This window comes from Onychostoma macrolepis, chromosome 12 (genome assembly GCF_012432095.1).
Source record: "Onychostoma macrolepis isolate SWU-2019 chromosome 12, ASM1243209v1, whole genome shotgun sequence".
Classification (NCBI taxonomy): Eukaryota; Metazoa; Chordata; class Actinopteri; order Cypriniformes; family Cyprinidae; genus Onychostoma; species Onychostoma macrolepis.
Window position 1 is genome coordinate 2513883 of NC_081166.1, and position 17252 is coordinate 2531134.

A 17252-nucleotide genomic window follows, 5' to 3' on the forward strand; every position below is an offset into this window, starting at 1 on the left:
TGTGGAATTTAAGAATATAAGACACATACACACATGTTTGTTTTAGTGGTTTACGGGGACTCTCCATAGGCGTAATGGTTTTTATACTGTACAAACTCTATGTGCTATTGCCCTACACCAACCCTACACCTAAACCTACCCCTTACAGGAAACTGTAAAACAAAAAAAACACACCATTTAGTATGTTTTTTAAGCCTTTTGGTTTACGGGGACATAGGCAGTGTCCTCATAAACCACCTTCAAATTGTAATACCTCTGTCATACCCATGTTATTATACAAATTTTGTCCCCGTAAACCACAAAAACCAGTACACACACACACACACACACACACAGACAGACAGACAGAGGAATATAATGAGCTGTTAATGATGAACAGGTGAAATGGGTGGAGTAACAGCTGGGATGATCCATGATAGACAGCAGAACAGTAACACCAGACTTCACCTACTGGACGGAGCAGGAATAGCAGATAACCTGTAAACCAATTAGAGAGAGATGATAGTCGATGTGACTGTCTGTCTACACTGGTGATGTATAATTTTACCAAGCCTTACTTGTCCTTATTTGTTTATTTTAAGTTTTATTTTGAATTATTCATACAGTACAGCATCATACTCTTTAACTGTTTGAGGATTATCATAAATTTCAATTGTTTCCCTTTTGTATCTTTTGTTTCAGTGGGAAAGAATTGTACTTAAATATTTGAATAATTATCATTATCATTATCATTCAACACAAAGCATAACATTGTCATTCAAATAGGTGGAAATACATATAAATACGTTTCCTAAACATTCAATTTATCTAATCCATCCTCAATCTGCTCTTTCATACAGACACAGATGTGGCGGCTGGTCAATAGGGGGCGTTGGGGCGCCGCCCCCATCAAATTAGCCAGCCGACTTCAACATGTTTAAAATAAGTTAAATATATATTGCAAATTAATCACGAAATTGCATCATTTAGTCATACTATTCGACTGGTAATCATGTTAGCATCTATTAAAAAAAATAAAATAAAAACTGTATTTAGTTTGTGTGTGTGTGCGGTTTTGAAACGCATGTGACTTGAGGCTGAGCTCTAATTGGCTTGTTTCAGATTATCTGCGCCCCAGACCCTCCCACTTTAGATTTTAGCGAAACAATATATTTTGGCCTCATGTGATTGAACCGTTCTCGACTGTCATATAGGCGCAATCTCTTTTCCGAGATGAAAGTAAATTCGATTTTAATTTTACAAAAAAATCCTTTCACAAGGCATTCAAATGAAGAAGAAAAAAAAAATACAAATACAAATCATGGAGATTGGACGGAGTTGGCGAGCAGGATGCAATGTAAATCATGCTTTTTATTGTTTTTCCTGATTGTTATTTCAAAGTCCTGTCACCGAAGCGTTGGCAATGACACAGAAGGTAATTAGAACAATGCAGTTTAATTTGAGCCGATCATCGAGATACAAGCACAATTGGCTTGTGTAGATCATGTAGTTATACAATGTCTCTTTTCAAGTAAATTATTTTGATTAGTTTTTATGTAAGGATTATTATGCAAATATATAAATAATATAGTGTCCCATATTCAGTCTGACATGTCTGACAACTTGAATAATATATTGTCAATAACATTAAAATTAAGATAAAAAAAAAAACATAATGGTCTATAAATCTCTAGGAGATTACAGTTTTTGCATACTTATTACATTGGACTTTATTAAACCTTATGAAAATATAATGAATTTTAAAATAAAATTTTCAGTCTTTATCTTGAAGGATTTGCTATCCTGTGGCTCCCTCGTGTGGACAATTATCTCTGAATTAAGTTAATATAAATGGATAATATTTTTTTTGAATGATATTACAAATGTTTAATAATTACTTACAGATAATATACACACATTAAACTCAAATTCACTGATTCGGTATCTTATTTTACACTTTAACAGTTGCATTTTCATCTTACATTTGCAGTAATGATTCATTATTATGTGACTTGTTAAATGGTTATTTAACAATTAAGTTAAGTTAAGTCGTGACGTATTGTCAAGTATGGTGACCAATTGCATTCGGTCATATGCTGTTGCATTATTCATTCATTCAATTCAATATTGCTTTATTGGCATGACTGTAAAAAATACAATATTGCCAAAGCTTGAAATATATGTGGAGAAATATAATAACAATGAGATCAAAATAATAGAATAAAAACATTATAACAATATAAACTTAAATAAACAGTGTAACAAATAGGAAATTATTGTGCTAACATATAAACACACACAGGCTGAGGGTCACTGTGGCAGACAGTAGGGAAACACACTGAGGTCAGACATAATACACATATTACACACATTATGTACATTCTCAGGCTGTGGCACGTCCACACGTATCTCGCAGCCAGTGCTGCTGTCTGTCCCTCTCCTACACAGCAAAATCTCCAGTTTTGAAATCCTAGTGTTAAGGACTTTTAGAGTAAAGTGTTGAAGTTGTGGTGTTGAATTGTAGGGGATTAACACTAGCTAGTGTAAACAGCGCTCTCTGGCCGGTGTCAATAAACAGAGAAACTCTTATAACACTCTGTTGAGTGTTATTAGTCACATCCGGGACATTTGCTCGTGTGCGCGCTTGACCCATCTGGAATATTTTTCACAGACGCCATTTTCTTAGACTCGCGATGCGGAGCATATGAGGACGCAAAACAGCGAAATTAAGTGTTTAATCTTACTCACAATATGTGTTTTGTAATATCATATCGTTTTATAGCGATATTTATAAGGTGTGTGTGCCTAAACGTTTTTTAAAGACATTTCTTCCACTCGCGAGGCGGACCAGACGAGGATGTTTCTTTTTAAAAGGGAAACGCCGAAAGTTAAGTGTTTTATCTCATTTATATGTATTTCACAACATCATATTGATTTATAGCGATATTTGTGTGATGTGTACTCCTAAACTTTTTCTCAGAGCGATATTTTCCTTCACTCATGATGCGGAGAAGACGGGGAAATTGGTTTTATCATGGAAAACACAGAAAGTAAGCGTTTAACCTCATTTACATTTTGTATTTTATAAAATAATATTACTTTATGACGATATTGTTATGCTGTGCGCGCCTAAACGAGCCTAAACGTTTCTCACAGATGCATTTGAATGGCTGTGCATTGACACGGACCTCACTTTTAACAGGGGAAACATAAGAAGTAAGTGTTACCTCATTTAAAATTTGTGTTTTATTACATCACATATTGATTAATAGTGATATTTATGTGTTGTGCACTCCTAAACCTTTCTCAGAGAGACATTTTCTTTCACTGGCGATGCGGAGCAGACGGGGAAGTTGGTCTTCTCGAGGAAAACACTGAGTGAGTTAAATTGTTCGTCATTCAAAGTGATTTTGTGCCCTCACAAGTCTTGGAATATGGCACATGAGTCACAGTAACTACTTTAGACACTTTATTATATTTTTAAAGCATGAACGTGTTTTGTGTTGAGCAAATGGTGAATCGTATGTTTGGAATTACAATTTTATGTTAACTGTTCCTTTAATATTGTTACAGATGGTTCATGCTGGCTTAACAGAAAAATCGAAAGGAGATGATGTGCTTGAAGAGTATGAAGCCACCAATACATTAAGTGTGATGAGAAGAGCTTTGTTAGGACACATACCAGAGACATGGGTAAGCCACAATTGCATATTTTAAGATTATTGATTGTCATGCTTAATTTTTTTGATTATTCAACAATAATAATAATAAAAGAGTCTGATCTCCTTCTAAAAATGTTTCTTAAAAAATGCATCAAATGTACGTTTTTGGTATGCTTGCATTATTTATTTTATGTGCTGTCCCATTTAGGTGCATTCATTTTGGTAGGAGGAGTCCAACCATAAGTGAACAGTAAATGTTTACTTGTACTCATGCCTTTCCACAGATGCCATGTATGACAGTTTCTTCTGTTGATTATTAAAAATATCTATTTTTGTGTTCCTCAGAAGACAGAAGGTGTGGAACCACATGAGTATAAATAAATGATGACAGAATTTTCAGTTCTGGGTTAACTATTCTTATATTGTAAGTGATACTTGTCCCTTACATTTCACCTGATAAATGGATGTGAAATAATCCTTTTTGTTTTTCTCCTATTTTACCGGAGCACTTTTGTGATGCTGCAAGTGGGAGTTGGGTATCTTGCCTGGCTGAAAACTGCAGAGAAACACATCTCGTCTTGCTGAAAACTAAAACTAAAAATTGGTCCGCTTATTCACGTCTGGTGTATGAGATTCGAGGCTAAACATAATTTTTTTAAACAATCAATTAAAAATTTTAAAAACCTTACAAAAATATTGGTTAAAATGCATCAATCGCACACGGCTTTGCATGTTAAATGATTTACAAGGTGGTGCAAACATTTTTCAGTGTTTGCACTGCAGGACCTATTTTATTATCGACCATTTGATAAGCAGTATTCTTACAATTCTGATGACCGAAATGGATATATTGTGCCTTCTTGTCACTTATTCTAAAAGTGAACTGTCATGTTGTGAAGTGTTGACATGTTAATAAACAACTGCTTTGAGAGCTGTAGTGTAATTGTGATTATTTTTATTTTTTTTAAGTAAAATCTGCTTACCTGTGACAAAATGTGCTTTTAAAAGAATTAATTTAAAAGGTTTAACTTTCTTTTTTTTTATCTTCTGGCAGCTTTTTTTTCTTTTACTTTCAACACAGAGGAGAGTTTTGTAATGTTAACTCAATACACTGGAGTTAAAATATCAAGAGTTAAAATCTATCTTAAAGGTGTTAAATTGTAACTCTTTACACTGGTGTTAAGGAAAAATCAACACTCTGTGGTGTGGACCAGAGTTGTTTTTTAACTCTCTACCGTGTAAATATGACTCATTCATAGAGTTAAACAAGTAACTCTATGAAGAGTGTTAATGTAACTCTGAAAAGATTGGGACAATATGTACACTTTTTTGGAGTTGATTTTAACTCTGTTAGAGTTGAATTAACACTCATAATTTTGCTGTGTAGTACTATCTTTATTTAACAGCATTAACAGTGTGATTAAGTTTGTTTGCCAAGAGTTTGTCTTTTTTCTTTATTCTCTCAGAACCTACAGCTTCCAGCTCTGATCCATGCTATGATTACAACACTCTTGATGAAGACTGGAGAGACGTACTGCAAAACCGACATCACTACTATGGTTATGATGACACCCATGATGAATGGAGTGGCTGGTATCGTCTGTATTTGAATGGAGAAAGTGCCTTTGAATGTATTTGAATGGAGAAGGTAAATTTCTGTTACATGTCTGCCTGTCTGTGATCCCTGTTTTCCTCATTTGGTTTAGTTCCTGCCCTCATTAGTTAATTATCGTTTGATTGTCTCCACCTGAGTTTGATTATGTTGTTTTGCTCTTTGGTTCTCTCCCCTTTATAAGTCCTGAATTCTCCCTTTGTGTTTGTCGGTAATTAAGTTTATTAAATGGAAAAGTGTGTTGAAGCCATTTGTTCTCTCATCGTTCTTTTGTATCTACTTTATCTACGCCACAACCACGCATCCGCGTAACAGAATTACCGACCCAATAAGCCAGATGGAATTCGTGGAAGCGGTCGCCGCCCTAGCCCTCCTGGATCTCCCCTTCTTTAAATTTGCGAGCCAGTTCTGTGAGCTCACGGAGAAGATGACGCTGGCGGACTCTGTCATCATAGAGACGTTCTGGCTCGGGGCCACTTACCACCGTCCCATGGACCTCCCAGACACCGCGGGATTATGTTGGAGAGAGGCCATTCTTCGGTGTCTGGGAAGCGTCCGGGCCCGAGCCGGAACCCAATCGTCAGCCGCGATCCACGGATTCCAGCCGCCGTCCGCGGCCACGTCAAACCCACTGACACGGAAGGCGGCAAACCCGCCAAGAAGTGCGGCTACCCCGCCGAGAGAGAGTGCGGCCAACCCGCCGACAGAGAGTGCGGCCATCCCGCCGACAGAGAGTGCGGCCATCCCGCCGACAGAGAGTGCGGCCATCCCGCTGACAGAGAGTGCGGCCATCCCGCCTAGAAATGTGACAAACCCGCTGGTCCCGTCCAGCTCTCCTGTGCCTGTGCTGGTCCCGTCCAGCTCTCCTGTGCCTCCGCTGGTCCCGTCCAGCTCTCCTGTGCCTCCGCTCGTCTAGTCCAGCTCTCCTGTGCCTTCGCTGGTCCCGTCCAGCTCATCTGAGTCTCCGCTGGTCCCATCCAGCTCCGCGCCTCCCGAGCGCATTCAAGAGTTCGCGGTTCAAGAGCGCCCCCCTGTGCCTGCGCCAAAAAGGTGCCTCCCTAGCTTCGCGCCTCCCAAGCGCATTCAAGGGTCCGCGCCTCAAGAGCGCCCCCCTGTGCCTGCGCCACGAAGGCACCTCCCTAGCTCCGCACCGCCTGAGCGCCCCCAAGAGTCCGCGCTTCCAGAGCACCCCCAAGAGTCCGCGCTTCCATAGCGCCCCCAAGAGTCCGCGCTTCCAGAGCACCCCCAAGAGTCCGCGCTTCCATAGCGCCCCCAAGAGTCCGAGCTAAGAAGTAGGGCCACCAACTACATCAAAAAAAATTTGGGGGGGGGGCCATATACCTGTCATCCTGATGGCCATAGTGGCCATGTTCCGGACTTTGGCCAGGGCCACTATGGCCACTCCGCCGAGGCCCTCGGAGTCCACCACGGTCTAAGAGCTGCCTGTACCGCCCTGGACGCCTCCTCAAGTGTCTGTGTATCTCCGTCCTGCTCCGGCGTCCAGGGCGCCCACCCCCCCTCCCCGTTGGAACTGTTACGGCGCGGGACGCGCCTACCGGGAGGGGGAGATACTGTTACATGTCTGCCTGTCTGTGATCCCCGTTTTCCTTATTTGGTTTAGTTCCTGCCCTCATTAGTTAATTATCATTTGATTGTCTCAAGCTGAGTTTGATTATGTTGTTTTGCTCTTTGGTTCTCTCCCCTTTATAAGTCCTGAGTTCTCCCTTTGTGTTTGTCGGTAATTAAGTTTATTAAATGGAAAAGTGTGTTGAAGCCATTTGTTCTCTCATCGTTCTTTTGTATCTACTTTATCTACGCCACAACCATGCATCCGCGTAACAATTTCATACCGTAAATATATTAAAACTTCATTTTTGATTAGTAATATGCATTGCTAAGAACTTCATTTGGACAAATTTAAAGGTGATTTTCTCAGTATTTAGATTTTATTGCACATAGTTGTATCTCGGCCAAATATTGTCCAATCCTAACAAACCATACATCAATGGAAAGCTTATTTATTCAGCTTTCAGATGATGATGTTGTATAAATCTCAGTTTCAGAAAAAATGACACTTATGACTGGTTTTGTGGTCCAGGGTCACGTATGCATTTGTCAAACCCAACATATCAGTCTCCAGGCCTATGCACTGTGCAGGTACAACTTTAACTATTTTCTCTGTTACTTAAGTTATGATTTTTATGGCAATATCAAGAGTAAATGATCTATTTAGCATACATCTTAATGGACTGTTTAATGAAAATGAGTATTCTTTGGTGTGCAGTCCATTACTCATTCTGTAGGTTGTTGGCTCCCTGTACAGATCAATATAGCACTCACTTAGATCTTGTGTCATTTGTAACACAATTCCTCAAATCTCAAAAATTTAGGCCATTTGTTTCAAATTTAATATGCATAAACACAATAGCAATGTAATTCAATGTTACTCCACGGTCCTCTCGTGTCTATTTGCAGTGAAGACTTTGTCAGAAAATATTTGATTATTTGCATAGATTTTAGCTACCTCAGAGCTGACAGGAACCTTCAAGGAAAGAATGTCACTCCAAAGTCATTATCATATATCATTATCATATCCAAAAAAAAAAAAAAATGCATTGCAGTTTACATATTTGAACAACAGACATGGCAACACAAATGCATTTGTTCATCAGTCCATGTAGCCTTTTCAGTCAGTCCTACACTAGCTAAGCCAATGAGAATAGTTATGGGGTGCAACAACATATGTAGACCCTCCCCAAGTTTTGCTTTTCCCTGTTGTGTAGGCTAAACAGTCACATATTATTATTATTAATAACATATTTTTTTATAATAATTTCATATTGAATCTCCAAAATAATGTAGAAACAACATAATGATTGTATATTTTAAATTTGCATTTAATAGCATCTTTTTTTATTACAAAGTAAGGTACAACTGGGCTAATAGTGCACCAGGGTAAAAGGCACATATGCCTTTATTCTACTTTTAACCACTAGATGGCACAAAAAACTCATCTTTGCACTTCTCTTAACAACCGCCGTTGTCTATGCACAAAAAAACCCTAGTTAATGTTTTATAGTTTTGTTCAAGGTAATTAAACAACAGTTTTTCAATATCAGAAGAGTATATAAAAGTATGGTATTTGAGGTAAAGTTCCACAGCTGTTGGGGCTAAACTTTGCAAACTTATCACAAAAAAAATAAAAATAAAATAAAAAAAATGCAATAATTATATTGCAATTATTAATGCCCTTTTCCGGGACACTTGAAATTTAGCTCAGGAGCATTCATGGTGCTTGTGGATCTTACTACACTTCGAGTGGAGTTAACCTGTGGCAAATTAAAAGTCACACACCTCAATAAGGTCTAACAGGTGAAAATGCACATCAGAGCACAAACTAAGCCCTAAGGTCAAAAGAACAGCCTGTAGAGCTCAGAAACAGTCTGGGGAAGAGTTGAGAAAAAAAAAAAAATCTGCTGCATTGAAGGTTCACAGAAGCATGTAGCCTTCATTATCCTTAATGGAAGAAGTTTGAAACAATCAGGACTCGAACAGGACTGGCCTCCTCGCCAAACTGAGCAAACAATGGAGAAGGGCCTCGATTAGAGCGGTGACCAAGAAGCTGATGGTCACTTTAGTCGAGCTCCAGATGAGAGAAACTCACAGAAGGACAAACATCACTGCAACACTCCACCAATTTGGCCAGACTCAATTCTCTCCTCAGTGAAGACACGTGAAAACTCACTTGTTATGTGAAAACACTCACACACACACACTAGCCTGACAACGTCAGACTTCGTACTTCCGCTCAATTTCATTTCACTTCTGTACTCAGTCTGACCTACAAATATATCCCAGCGACTTAAGACTGGTTTTGTGGTCCAGGGTCACATATATGGAAAGAATCTGTTCAGGACCTAGAAGTCAAATGTGGTAAAAGATACCTGTCCAAAAATACAACGGTGCATATATGGAATGCTGTGAAAACTTCAGGATGTATATATGCGAGTTTGAGACAAGACAGAGATCACCACTCCATCCTGTCAACACAAGACAAACCCCCATCAGAGTGAAAGCGTGTCCAGGCAATTACTATGTCTATGAACTTACGAAACCACAATTGCAGTGCAGGTACAGTGCTCTCTGTCCCTTTGTCCCTCTGTCTGTCTCTCTCTCTCTCTCTCTCACTCTGTTTTTAATGTCCTTCAAACTTTTTAAAATGACATGAATTTCCCTCCTTTTAGATGTTAACACTATTTCACAGCCAGTTTCCACTGTAAGTCCAGATATATTCACAGGATCCAGCTTCACCTTGAGTAAGTTGCAAATAATAGTCTTAACAGTAGAAAAACTTATGGTCTTGATTTCAGCATCTTTCACTAATATAGATTGTGATCCATGCAATGACTATAACATACTTTATAACGACAGGAGAAGCACATTCATGGTGCGTTCAAGTCATGTCAGATACAACGTATTTACGAGTTGAACGCACATGAACGCCAACACAAAGTCGTTATTACGAGTGGGAAACTCGAAATGTTCTTTAAGCCCTGAGTTTCCGAGTTGGGGGCGTGTCAGTGAGAAAACGTGTCGGATGCAATGGACGCAGCCAAAGTCTAAAGATATGCAGCGTCGGTAAAATTGTTGAAATTAAAAAAATATTATTGTTTTTTTTGTAATGTACAATAAAACTATAAAAGTTACATATACAAAATATTATGTTATTGTATAATTATAATATAATATATAATTATTCCATTTACATCACAGAAAAAAGCAAAAACACAATGATGCACATTCTTCATTCATCATTTTGTAGATGTAGAGTTAAAAAAATTGTTGAATTTTATGTAGAAAAGTTAAATCGCCATCCTGTTCCGACCAAAGTGACTTGAATGCACCCGACGTCGTAATAACGACTTGTCAACTTGTGAGTACGAATGTCCCAGGAGGACTTGAAAGCAGCATCAGTTACGAATCTTTAGGTGAATACATATATGATCATGATGACACTCGTGTTGAATGGGATGGCTGGTATCGACTCTTCATTGATGGATCAAGTGCTCAGATGCCTGACTGGTGTATGTCCTACATGTCGTGGAAGTTATAGTTCTCTGTGGCTTGGTGGCTCTCATCCTCGCTTAGAAGATGGAATTGTTACCCATGAAATTTATGGCTCTCGCTATGATCTGTGCAGACGCTACAGATCCCGGAAATTATTATGTCTACAAATTTACCAGGCCAACTCTTTCAATCCCATTACCTGTACATTCCCTGCTAAAAAACCCCCAAAAACAACAGAAGCCCAATAGAATTAATATTAATATTAATCAATATTAAAATACCATTATAAACCATTAGCTTTTTCCAGTAAAAGCATTACAAAATTCCTTTTTGTAGTGTGTTTTGGGCATTTTTCCAATAGGATTTAACATCCCACCAATAGAATCCATCACATACCAGTAGACACCATTATAGTTTCCATTAAAACCAATATAATTCCCATTATATCCATTAAAACCATTACATTTTCTAATGTGTTTTGGGCAGCATTCTATTGTTTTTTTTCAGCAGGGTTGTGCAGGTACACTTATTCATCTTTATATATGACATACTTGCAGTGGTGTAATGTAACAAAGTAATTATAATTCGTTACAGTACTTAAGTACAGTACTTTTTTTAACTACATTCCCAATTAAAATGTATACTTTTACTCCGATACATTTCCCGAAGCATATTCGTTACTTACTACAAAAAAGTCAGACGAATCAGTGGTCTGGCGCTTGCAAGTTAAAACACCTTTGCTCATGTGCAAACAAGTGCATGCACAACCGCGGATGATTTATTTTCCACTCAAATCGAGTCTGGCGTGTACGATATACTGTATATCTTCTGCGATAATATGGTAAGTGTTGTTGTACTGATGTGCGATCTGACATTATCGAGTAGGCTATATCACCAAATCAAACACAGAGTGCACACATGTTGATTTATTAGTCAAAACTCAAAATTCCAGGCATTCTAAATTGTAGACAGCAAAAATGCTTCTGCATGCTTTTTATATTTATATAATTTAATATAGTTAACTTAATCTATATCACACAAAGAGTACTGTTTTTCTGCAGATATAAGCATGATAACACATTTAATAATCATTTTATACAAGTTCAGTAAAGCAATAAGTGACTTAAAATTTAGACATAATATTACTTGTTTTTGCTCAATTTTGCCAATGAAAATAGTTCCAAACAAAGATCACAGCACTGTTTTGCGTCTTTGAGCAATGGATGATGTTTACTTATTGAATGAATCAGTTGAATAAATGATTTAGTGATTCACTCAGTCAGATGCTTAATTTGTTCCTGAATGAATCAGCCATTTGAATGAATCGGTTGAATCTCAATGACTCATCTAACATTTAACAGTCACATCCTGCCACCTACTGGTGGTTTTAATTTCACATTTCGACTATTTAAAAAAAAAAAAAGTTTTAATGTTTTAAAATTATTTTAAATGTCAGTATTCTATGGAGCCCTTTAAAGGACATTGTGGTGGGAAAAAAATCGGGGTGAGTTAAAAAAAATTCAGGGTGGGAGGAAAAAATATTTTTCAAATGTTTTGCGTTCTCTCGCAAAACTTTTGCGTTCCCTCGCAAAGATATTTGCGTTCTCTTGCAAAACTTTTGCCTTCTCTCGCAAAGATATTTGCTTTCCCTCGCAAAACCATTTGAGTTCGGACAAACTCTTCCTGTTTACAGCTTGCGGTGGTTACAGCTCGTATGTTCACAATGGAGCGGTTCATAGAGTTTTATTTTGAACTTGGACTCAAATAAATTAATAAGTCAGTGCTTAGTTCAAGGCATGGTTTTGGGACATAATAAAACGCTTTAATGTGGCTTAATGTTTTAAAACAGTGACTTGGAGGACCAAATTCGATAATAATAAAAGCTGATAAAATGATTAGGCTAATATTAATAACCTTATTAATAATATTACTGAACAGAATAGCCCAGAATATGAACGCAACGCAACGCCCTGCACCTAGCCTAAGCTTTTTCTCCCCCATAAAATGCTTAGTAGGCTATAATGAAAACGGTGATTTAAAAATACCAAATCCGTTGCATTCATATTCTGGGCTATTCTCCTTTATTAATAGTAATATTATTAATAAGGTTATTACCGTATTGACCCGAATATAAGACGATATTTTTTTCTTGGAAATACATCTGAAAAAACACGGTCGTCTTATATTCGGGGTCTAGACTTTGACATGTCAATAATACACCCACAACAATAGGTGGCGCCAAAAACACATAAAACGAGTGTGCCATGAAATATGTAATGTAATGTGTGCTGTAAAGATCGCGAGCGAAAACAAAATAAAAAGCAAACCTTACAGGGGCATCAGTCGTGACTGTCATGTTAGCCTGATGGGACCAAACTTCCTCTGTAAGTGATTTTAAAACATAAGACAGTACCCAGATTTGAAGACTACAATAAGATTTCACTTCTACTGATAATAAAATGTTGGTAGGCTACTATGAGATGGATAGCCTAAATGTTATATAATTCAGATGGGCTACCTGTTATTTTATGGTATATCAAAAAGTGTATATTTTTAAATGTCATTGTTGGTACATTTGATCAGTATTTACCATACTTTCAAAACAAAAATTAAAATAGGAAAAATATGCAATATGAAAATAATTTAAGAAAAAAAAAGGGTTTTACAGAGAGAGAAAACAACAACAACAAGATTTGGTTTCAAAAGCCTTTTTCCAGAAGGTCCATCGTCGTCGAAAAAGGGGGGTCGTCTTATAATCAGGGTCGTCTTATATTCGGGTCAATACGGTAATATAAACCTAACAATTTTATTAGTATTTATTATTATCGAATTTGGTCCTAATGTCACTGTTTTAATACATTAAGCCACATTAAAGAGTTTTAGAATGTCCCAAAACCGTGCCTTGAACTAACCACTGTCTTACTGTATTTCTTTATACTTGAGTCAAAGTTCAAAATAAAAACTTTATGAACCGCTCCATTGTGAACATACGAGCTGTAACCACTGCAAGCTGTAAAGTAAACAGGAAGAGTTTGTCTGAACTCAAATGGTTTTGCGAGAGAATGCAAAGTTTCTCGAGGGAATGCAAAACATTTGAAAATAATTTTTTCCTCCCACCCTGAATTTTTTCCACTCACCTCGAATTTTTCCCACCACAATGTCCTTTAAAGGGCTCCGTAGTATTCAACGTTTTATGTGAAAACAAAACAAAACAAAAAACAAACAAAAAAAAACCATTAGGTCTATTTATACATCTGTATGCAGTTTAAATGCATCCATGTCCCCTCTGAGATACATTAAACGGTGTAAATACATCTAAATGCTATTTCAGATGCAGATTGCAGAAATGTTTTCTCATGTTGGAATGAAAGACACTAAGTACCAGATGAAGTGCTTCTTATTCTTACCCAAAAATACAAAATGGAAGAAAGAGTTCAAACTGAAAACAATCTTGCTACTCAAGCTGTGTATGAACATTTATATATACAGTATATACATATATATATATTTGCTTCTTTTCCATTTTGCATTTACTTGTACTTTTACTTTCAATACTTAAGTACGTTTAAGATTAAAAAAATACTTTTCGTACTTAAGTACAGTAAATATCACATACTTTAAAGGGATACTCCACCCCAAAATGAATGCGTTTGTAAATGAAAGCAGAATGTGTTTATGTGCTGCGTCATCTGAGGTGTGCTTGCATCGTGCTCCGCTATTGAACTCATGAATGCTCTTGCAGGAAGTGTCACAGAGGAGCAGAAAAAGTTGAATAAAGTTGATATTTTTTTTTTTTGCACACAAAAAGTGTTCTAGTCGCATCATACAATTCAGATTGTACGTCTGATGGCAGATGGACTGTTTTGACGACATCTTTCATACTTTTATGGACCTTGACAGTGCAATTTACTATGCAGTCAATGGGACAGTCACAAGCCACCCGGTTTTCATCTAAAATATATTAAATTGTGTTCGGAAGACTAATGAAGCTTTTACGGGTTTGGAACAACATGGGGGTAAGTGATTAATGGCAAAATTTTCATTTTGGGTGGATTATCTCTTTAAGACTTTTACTCAAGTAATATTCTAAACGGTGACTTCAGCTTCTACCAAAGCCATTTTCTGGTAAGATAGCTGTATTTTTACTTGAGTATGGCTTTCAGGTACTTTATACACCACTGCATACTTGTCATGAATTGTATTGATTTGTTTTCATATTATTATCTCGAATATATTTAAAAATGTATAATGTTCTATTTCTACTTTTTCCATAATAGTATCTTTCTCCACCCCAAGTATAAACCCCTGCTACAACTACACCAGTCTGGAGGAGTCATGGAGAGCCACCAACAACTCCTAGTAACTATAACTACTATGTGTGATTATAATGTGGAGTGGAATGGCTGGCACAGGATGTTCTACAATGGTCAAAATGCTCAGATGCCAGAATCATGTGTTAATCAGTACATGTGTGACACTTATGATCCACTGTTGCTCAACGGCCCTCATCCACAGCTGGAAGATGGAGTGGTCTCCCGTCAGGTCTGTGTCTCCTCATGGAACGGCTGCTGTACTTACACATCCCACCCTATACGAGTCAAATCCTGTCCTGGAAATTACTATGTTTATGAGTGTGTCAGGCCAATGGTTTGTGGAGCTTATTGTTCCAACCAATCACAGTCTACAGCATGGACGATCCCATCCACAGAATCCATTACTCCACCAATCACAACCACTTGTAAAGTATATTCTTGCTTCCTTTATAAACTGTCATGAGCATCTGTTTTGGGCATGCATTTGGACATGATTTCTTCCATTATTTCTCGCAAATCTTCCAACACAGTGACATAGATATGTGGGGGCGTGTTTAAATGAGGCGCTTTAGGAAGACGTGGACAAGTCTTAACTTTTATAAAGAATATCTCTTTGGGTTTGAGACTTTATAGTCTTTGCAACTTTACGGATCTTATAAATGCACAAACAGCTTGTAACACTCCAAAGACAAAAGAAAACTTGAAATCGCATCATATGACCCCTTTAAAGGGATAGTTCACCCAAAAATGAAAATTCTGTCATCATTTATTCACCCTCAAGTAGTTCCAAACCTGTATGAATGTCTTTGTTGTTGAACATAAAGGAAGATATTCTGAAGAATGGAAACAGAGCGGTTTTGGGGCACCATTGACTTCCAAAGTATTTTCTTTTTCCTAATATGGAAGTCAATGGTGCCCCAAAACCGCCTGGTTACAAACTTTCTTCAAAATATCTTCCTTTGTGTTTGGAACTTCTTGAGGGTGAGTAAATGATGACAGAATTTTCATTTTTGGGTGAACTATCCCTTTAAATAAATGCATAGCTAAATAAATTTTTGTTGGATTGTTGTTCTTGATTTGGCTCAATATCACTAATGCCGAGTTCACACTGCACGATTTTAGCCCGATTTTTCACTCGCCGACAGGTTTTGATAAATCGCCGACAAATGCCCGACATCGGAGGCAAATCGGAGCTCGTTCACGCGAGTGACAATCGCGCAGTGTGAATTACCAAAGACGCGATCTGAGGGAATCGCCGACATGTCGCCGACACCTGTGAAATATTTGGCATGCTAAATATCTGGAGCCGTCTGCGATTCACAATCACGCTGTGTGCAATGATTTCTGACTGAAAACTACATCACGATGACCTTCAGCCAATGAGAGACAAAGATACAGGGCAGAGGGAAGTTCGGTGAGGAGTTATAGACCATATCAGTATTTTAATATGTACAATTATATCATACAGAAACAAGCACAAACGCTTGACCAGCTGCAACGTCACCATAACAGTTACTGCAAATTATTATTTACCACTCTTTGCAGAACACAATCCCTGTTCCCTGCATCTCCCTCCTGCATAATCTGTTTTTCTTTTTGTAGCTGGAAATCAGCGCACAGATAATTTGCGGCCTATATTTTTTTAATACTTCCAGTCTAGCCCGAGAACAACGGGCTGATGCACGCAGGTTCTCGCGTTATTTCCTTATCACTTCTCGCGTGTGTTTTGTTGTGAAATGTAGTTTGCGGATCAGACAGAGTTGTCGGCGATTCTTCCTATTGTGAAATCGTGCAATGTGAAAGCCCCTGTCGCCGATCCATCGTGCAATGTGAACACAGCAGCGACTGAATGCTACCCCAGATAGTCACGCAGTGTGAAAACAACAGCGATCCGACGAGTTTGAAAATCGTGCAGTGTGAACTCGGCATTAGTAAGATTTCTAATTTCATTTTTCTAATTTCTTAACAACAGCTCCCCCTGTTGACCCCTGCTACAACTACAATGTCCTGGATGATTCATGGAGATCCACCAACAATCAACATTCCTCTCAAATAATGTGTGACGCTTGGTTCAGCTGGAGCGGCTGGTACCGTCTCTTCATTCAGGATCAGAGCGTTCAGATGCCAGACACATGTGTTGAGAGTATAGTTGTGGCACTCATGCTCCACTCTGGCTGAACGGAGGACATCCAACAGTTGAGGATGTCTGCGGTCACTGGGACAATAACTGCTGCCATTTCCAATCCAATCCCATTAAAGTCATGTGACAGATCGCTGTAGCTGCCTCATTGAAGCTGTATCATCTCTTGCTGGTAGTTACAGCCAGTACTTGAAGTGGGTATATTAAATGTGATTGTGGTACTATACATACATTGTGAATTATGAAAATCAAAAATTACTTATTTATTATATATATATATTACTTATTTACTTATTTATTATATATATATATACACATATACACATAATCGTTAAATTAGTATTCAATCGCGGAAAGTCAACATATTTTGTAAACAATGTTATCTAAAGTCACATTTACCTCAGAAAAGCCATTCAATGACCATAGCTCGATAGTTAGCTGGGAAAATTAACTCTAAAGACTTTTTAAACACGAATAAG

At 37.8% G+C, this 17252-nt stretch overlaps 2 protein-coding genes across 10 annotated transcripts in view; both read left to right on the forward strand.

Moving 5' to 3' along the window:
- LOC131550880 (uncharacterized) overlaps positions 1-16850 on the forward strand; it is a 123831-nt gene extending 106981 nt beyond the window's left edge. For 2 of the 3 annotated variants that reach the window (XM_058793375.1, XM_058793376.1), the window contains one exon: positions 16606-16850. In XM_058793375.1, coding sequence (XP_058649358.1) covers positions 16606-16811 — 206 coding nt within the window. In that variant the 3' untranslated portion in view covers positions 16812-16850. The remainder of the gene's footprint in view (positions 1-16605) is intronic. The other variant, XM_058793377.1, reaches the window with a different exon arrangement.
- LOC131550895 (mucin-7-like) lies at positions 1269-7034 on the forward strand. Of its 7 annotated transcripts, none has more exons than XM_058793406.1 (8): positions 2616-3029; positions 3136-3195; positions 3290-3430; positions 3553-3672; positions 3850-3891; positions 3987-4065; positions 5108-5289; positions 5569-7034. In XM_058793406.1, the coding sequence occupies exons 7-8, from the start codon at positions 5252-5254 to the stop codon at positions 6167-6169; spliced, it is 639 nt and encodes a 212-aa protein (XP_058649389.1). In that variant the 5' UTR covers positions 2616-3029; positions 3136-3195; positions 3290-3430; positions 3553-3672; positions 3850-3891; positions 3987-4065; positions 5108-5251; the 3' UTR covers positions 6170-7034. The 7 variants fall into 7 exon arrangements, with proteins under 7 accessions (XP_058649384.1, XP_058649389.1, XP_058649386.1 ...); XM_058793403.1 differs by having other exon boundaries at positions 3290-3357; XM_058793401.1 differs by lacking the exons at positions 3850-3891; positions 3987-4065 and adding an exon at positions 1269-1414 and having other exon boundaries at positions 2802-3029; positions 3290-3357.
- Positions 16851-17252: the final 402 nt, after the last annotated feature.

Bases quoted from the DNA above. Each gene is read 5' to 3' on its own strand.
- LOC131550895 (XM_058793401.1), top strand. From the start codon at position 5,252: ATGGAGAAAGTGCCTTTGAATGTATTTGAATGGAGAAG. The intron at 5,290-5,568 runs GTAAATTTCTGT...TCCGCGTAACAG, and splicing joins AATGTATTTGAATGGAGAAG to AATTACCGACCCAATAAGCC.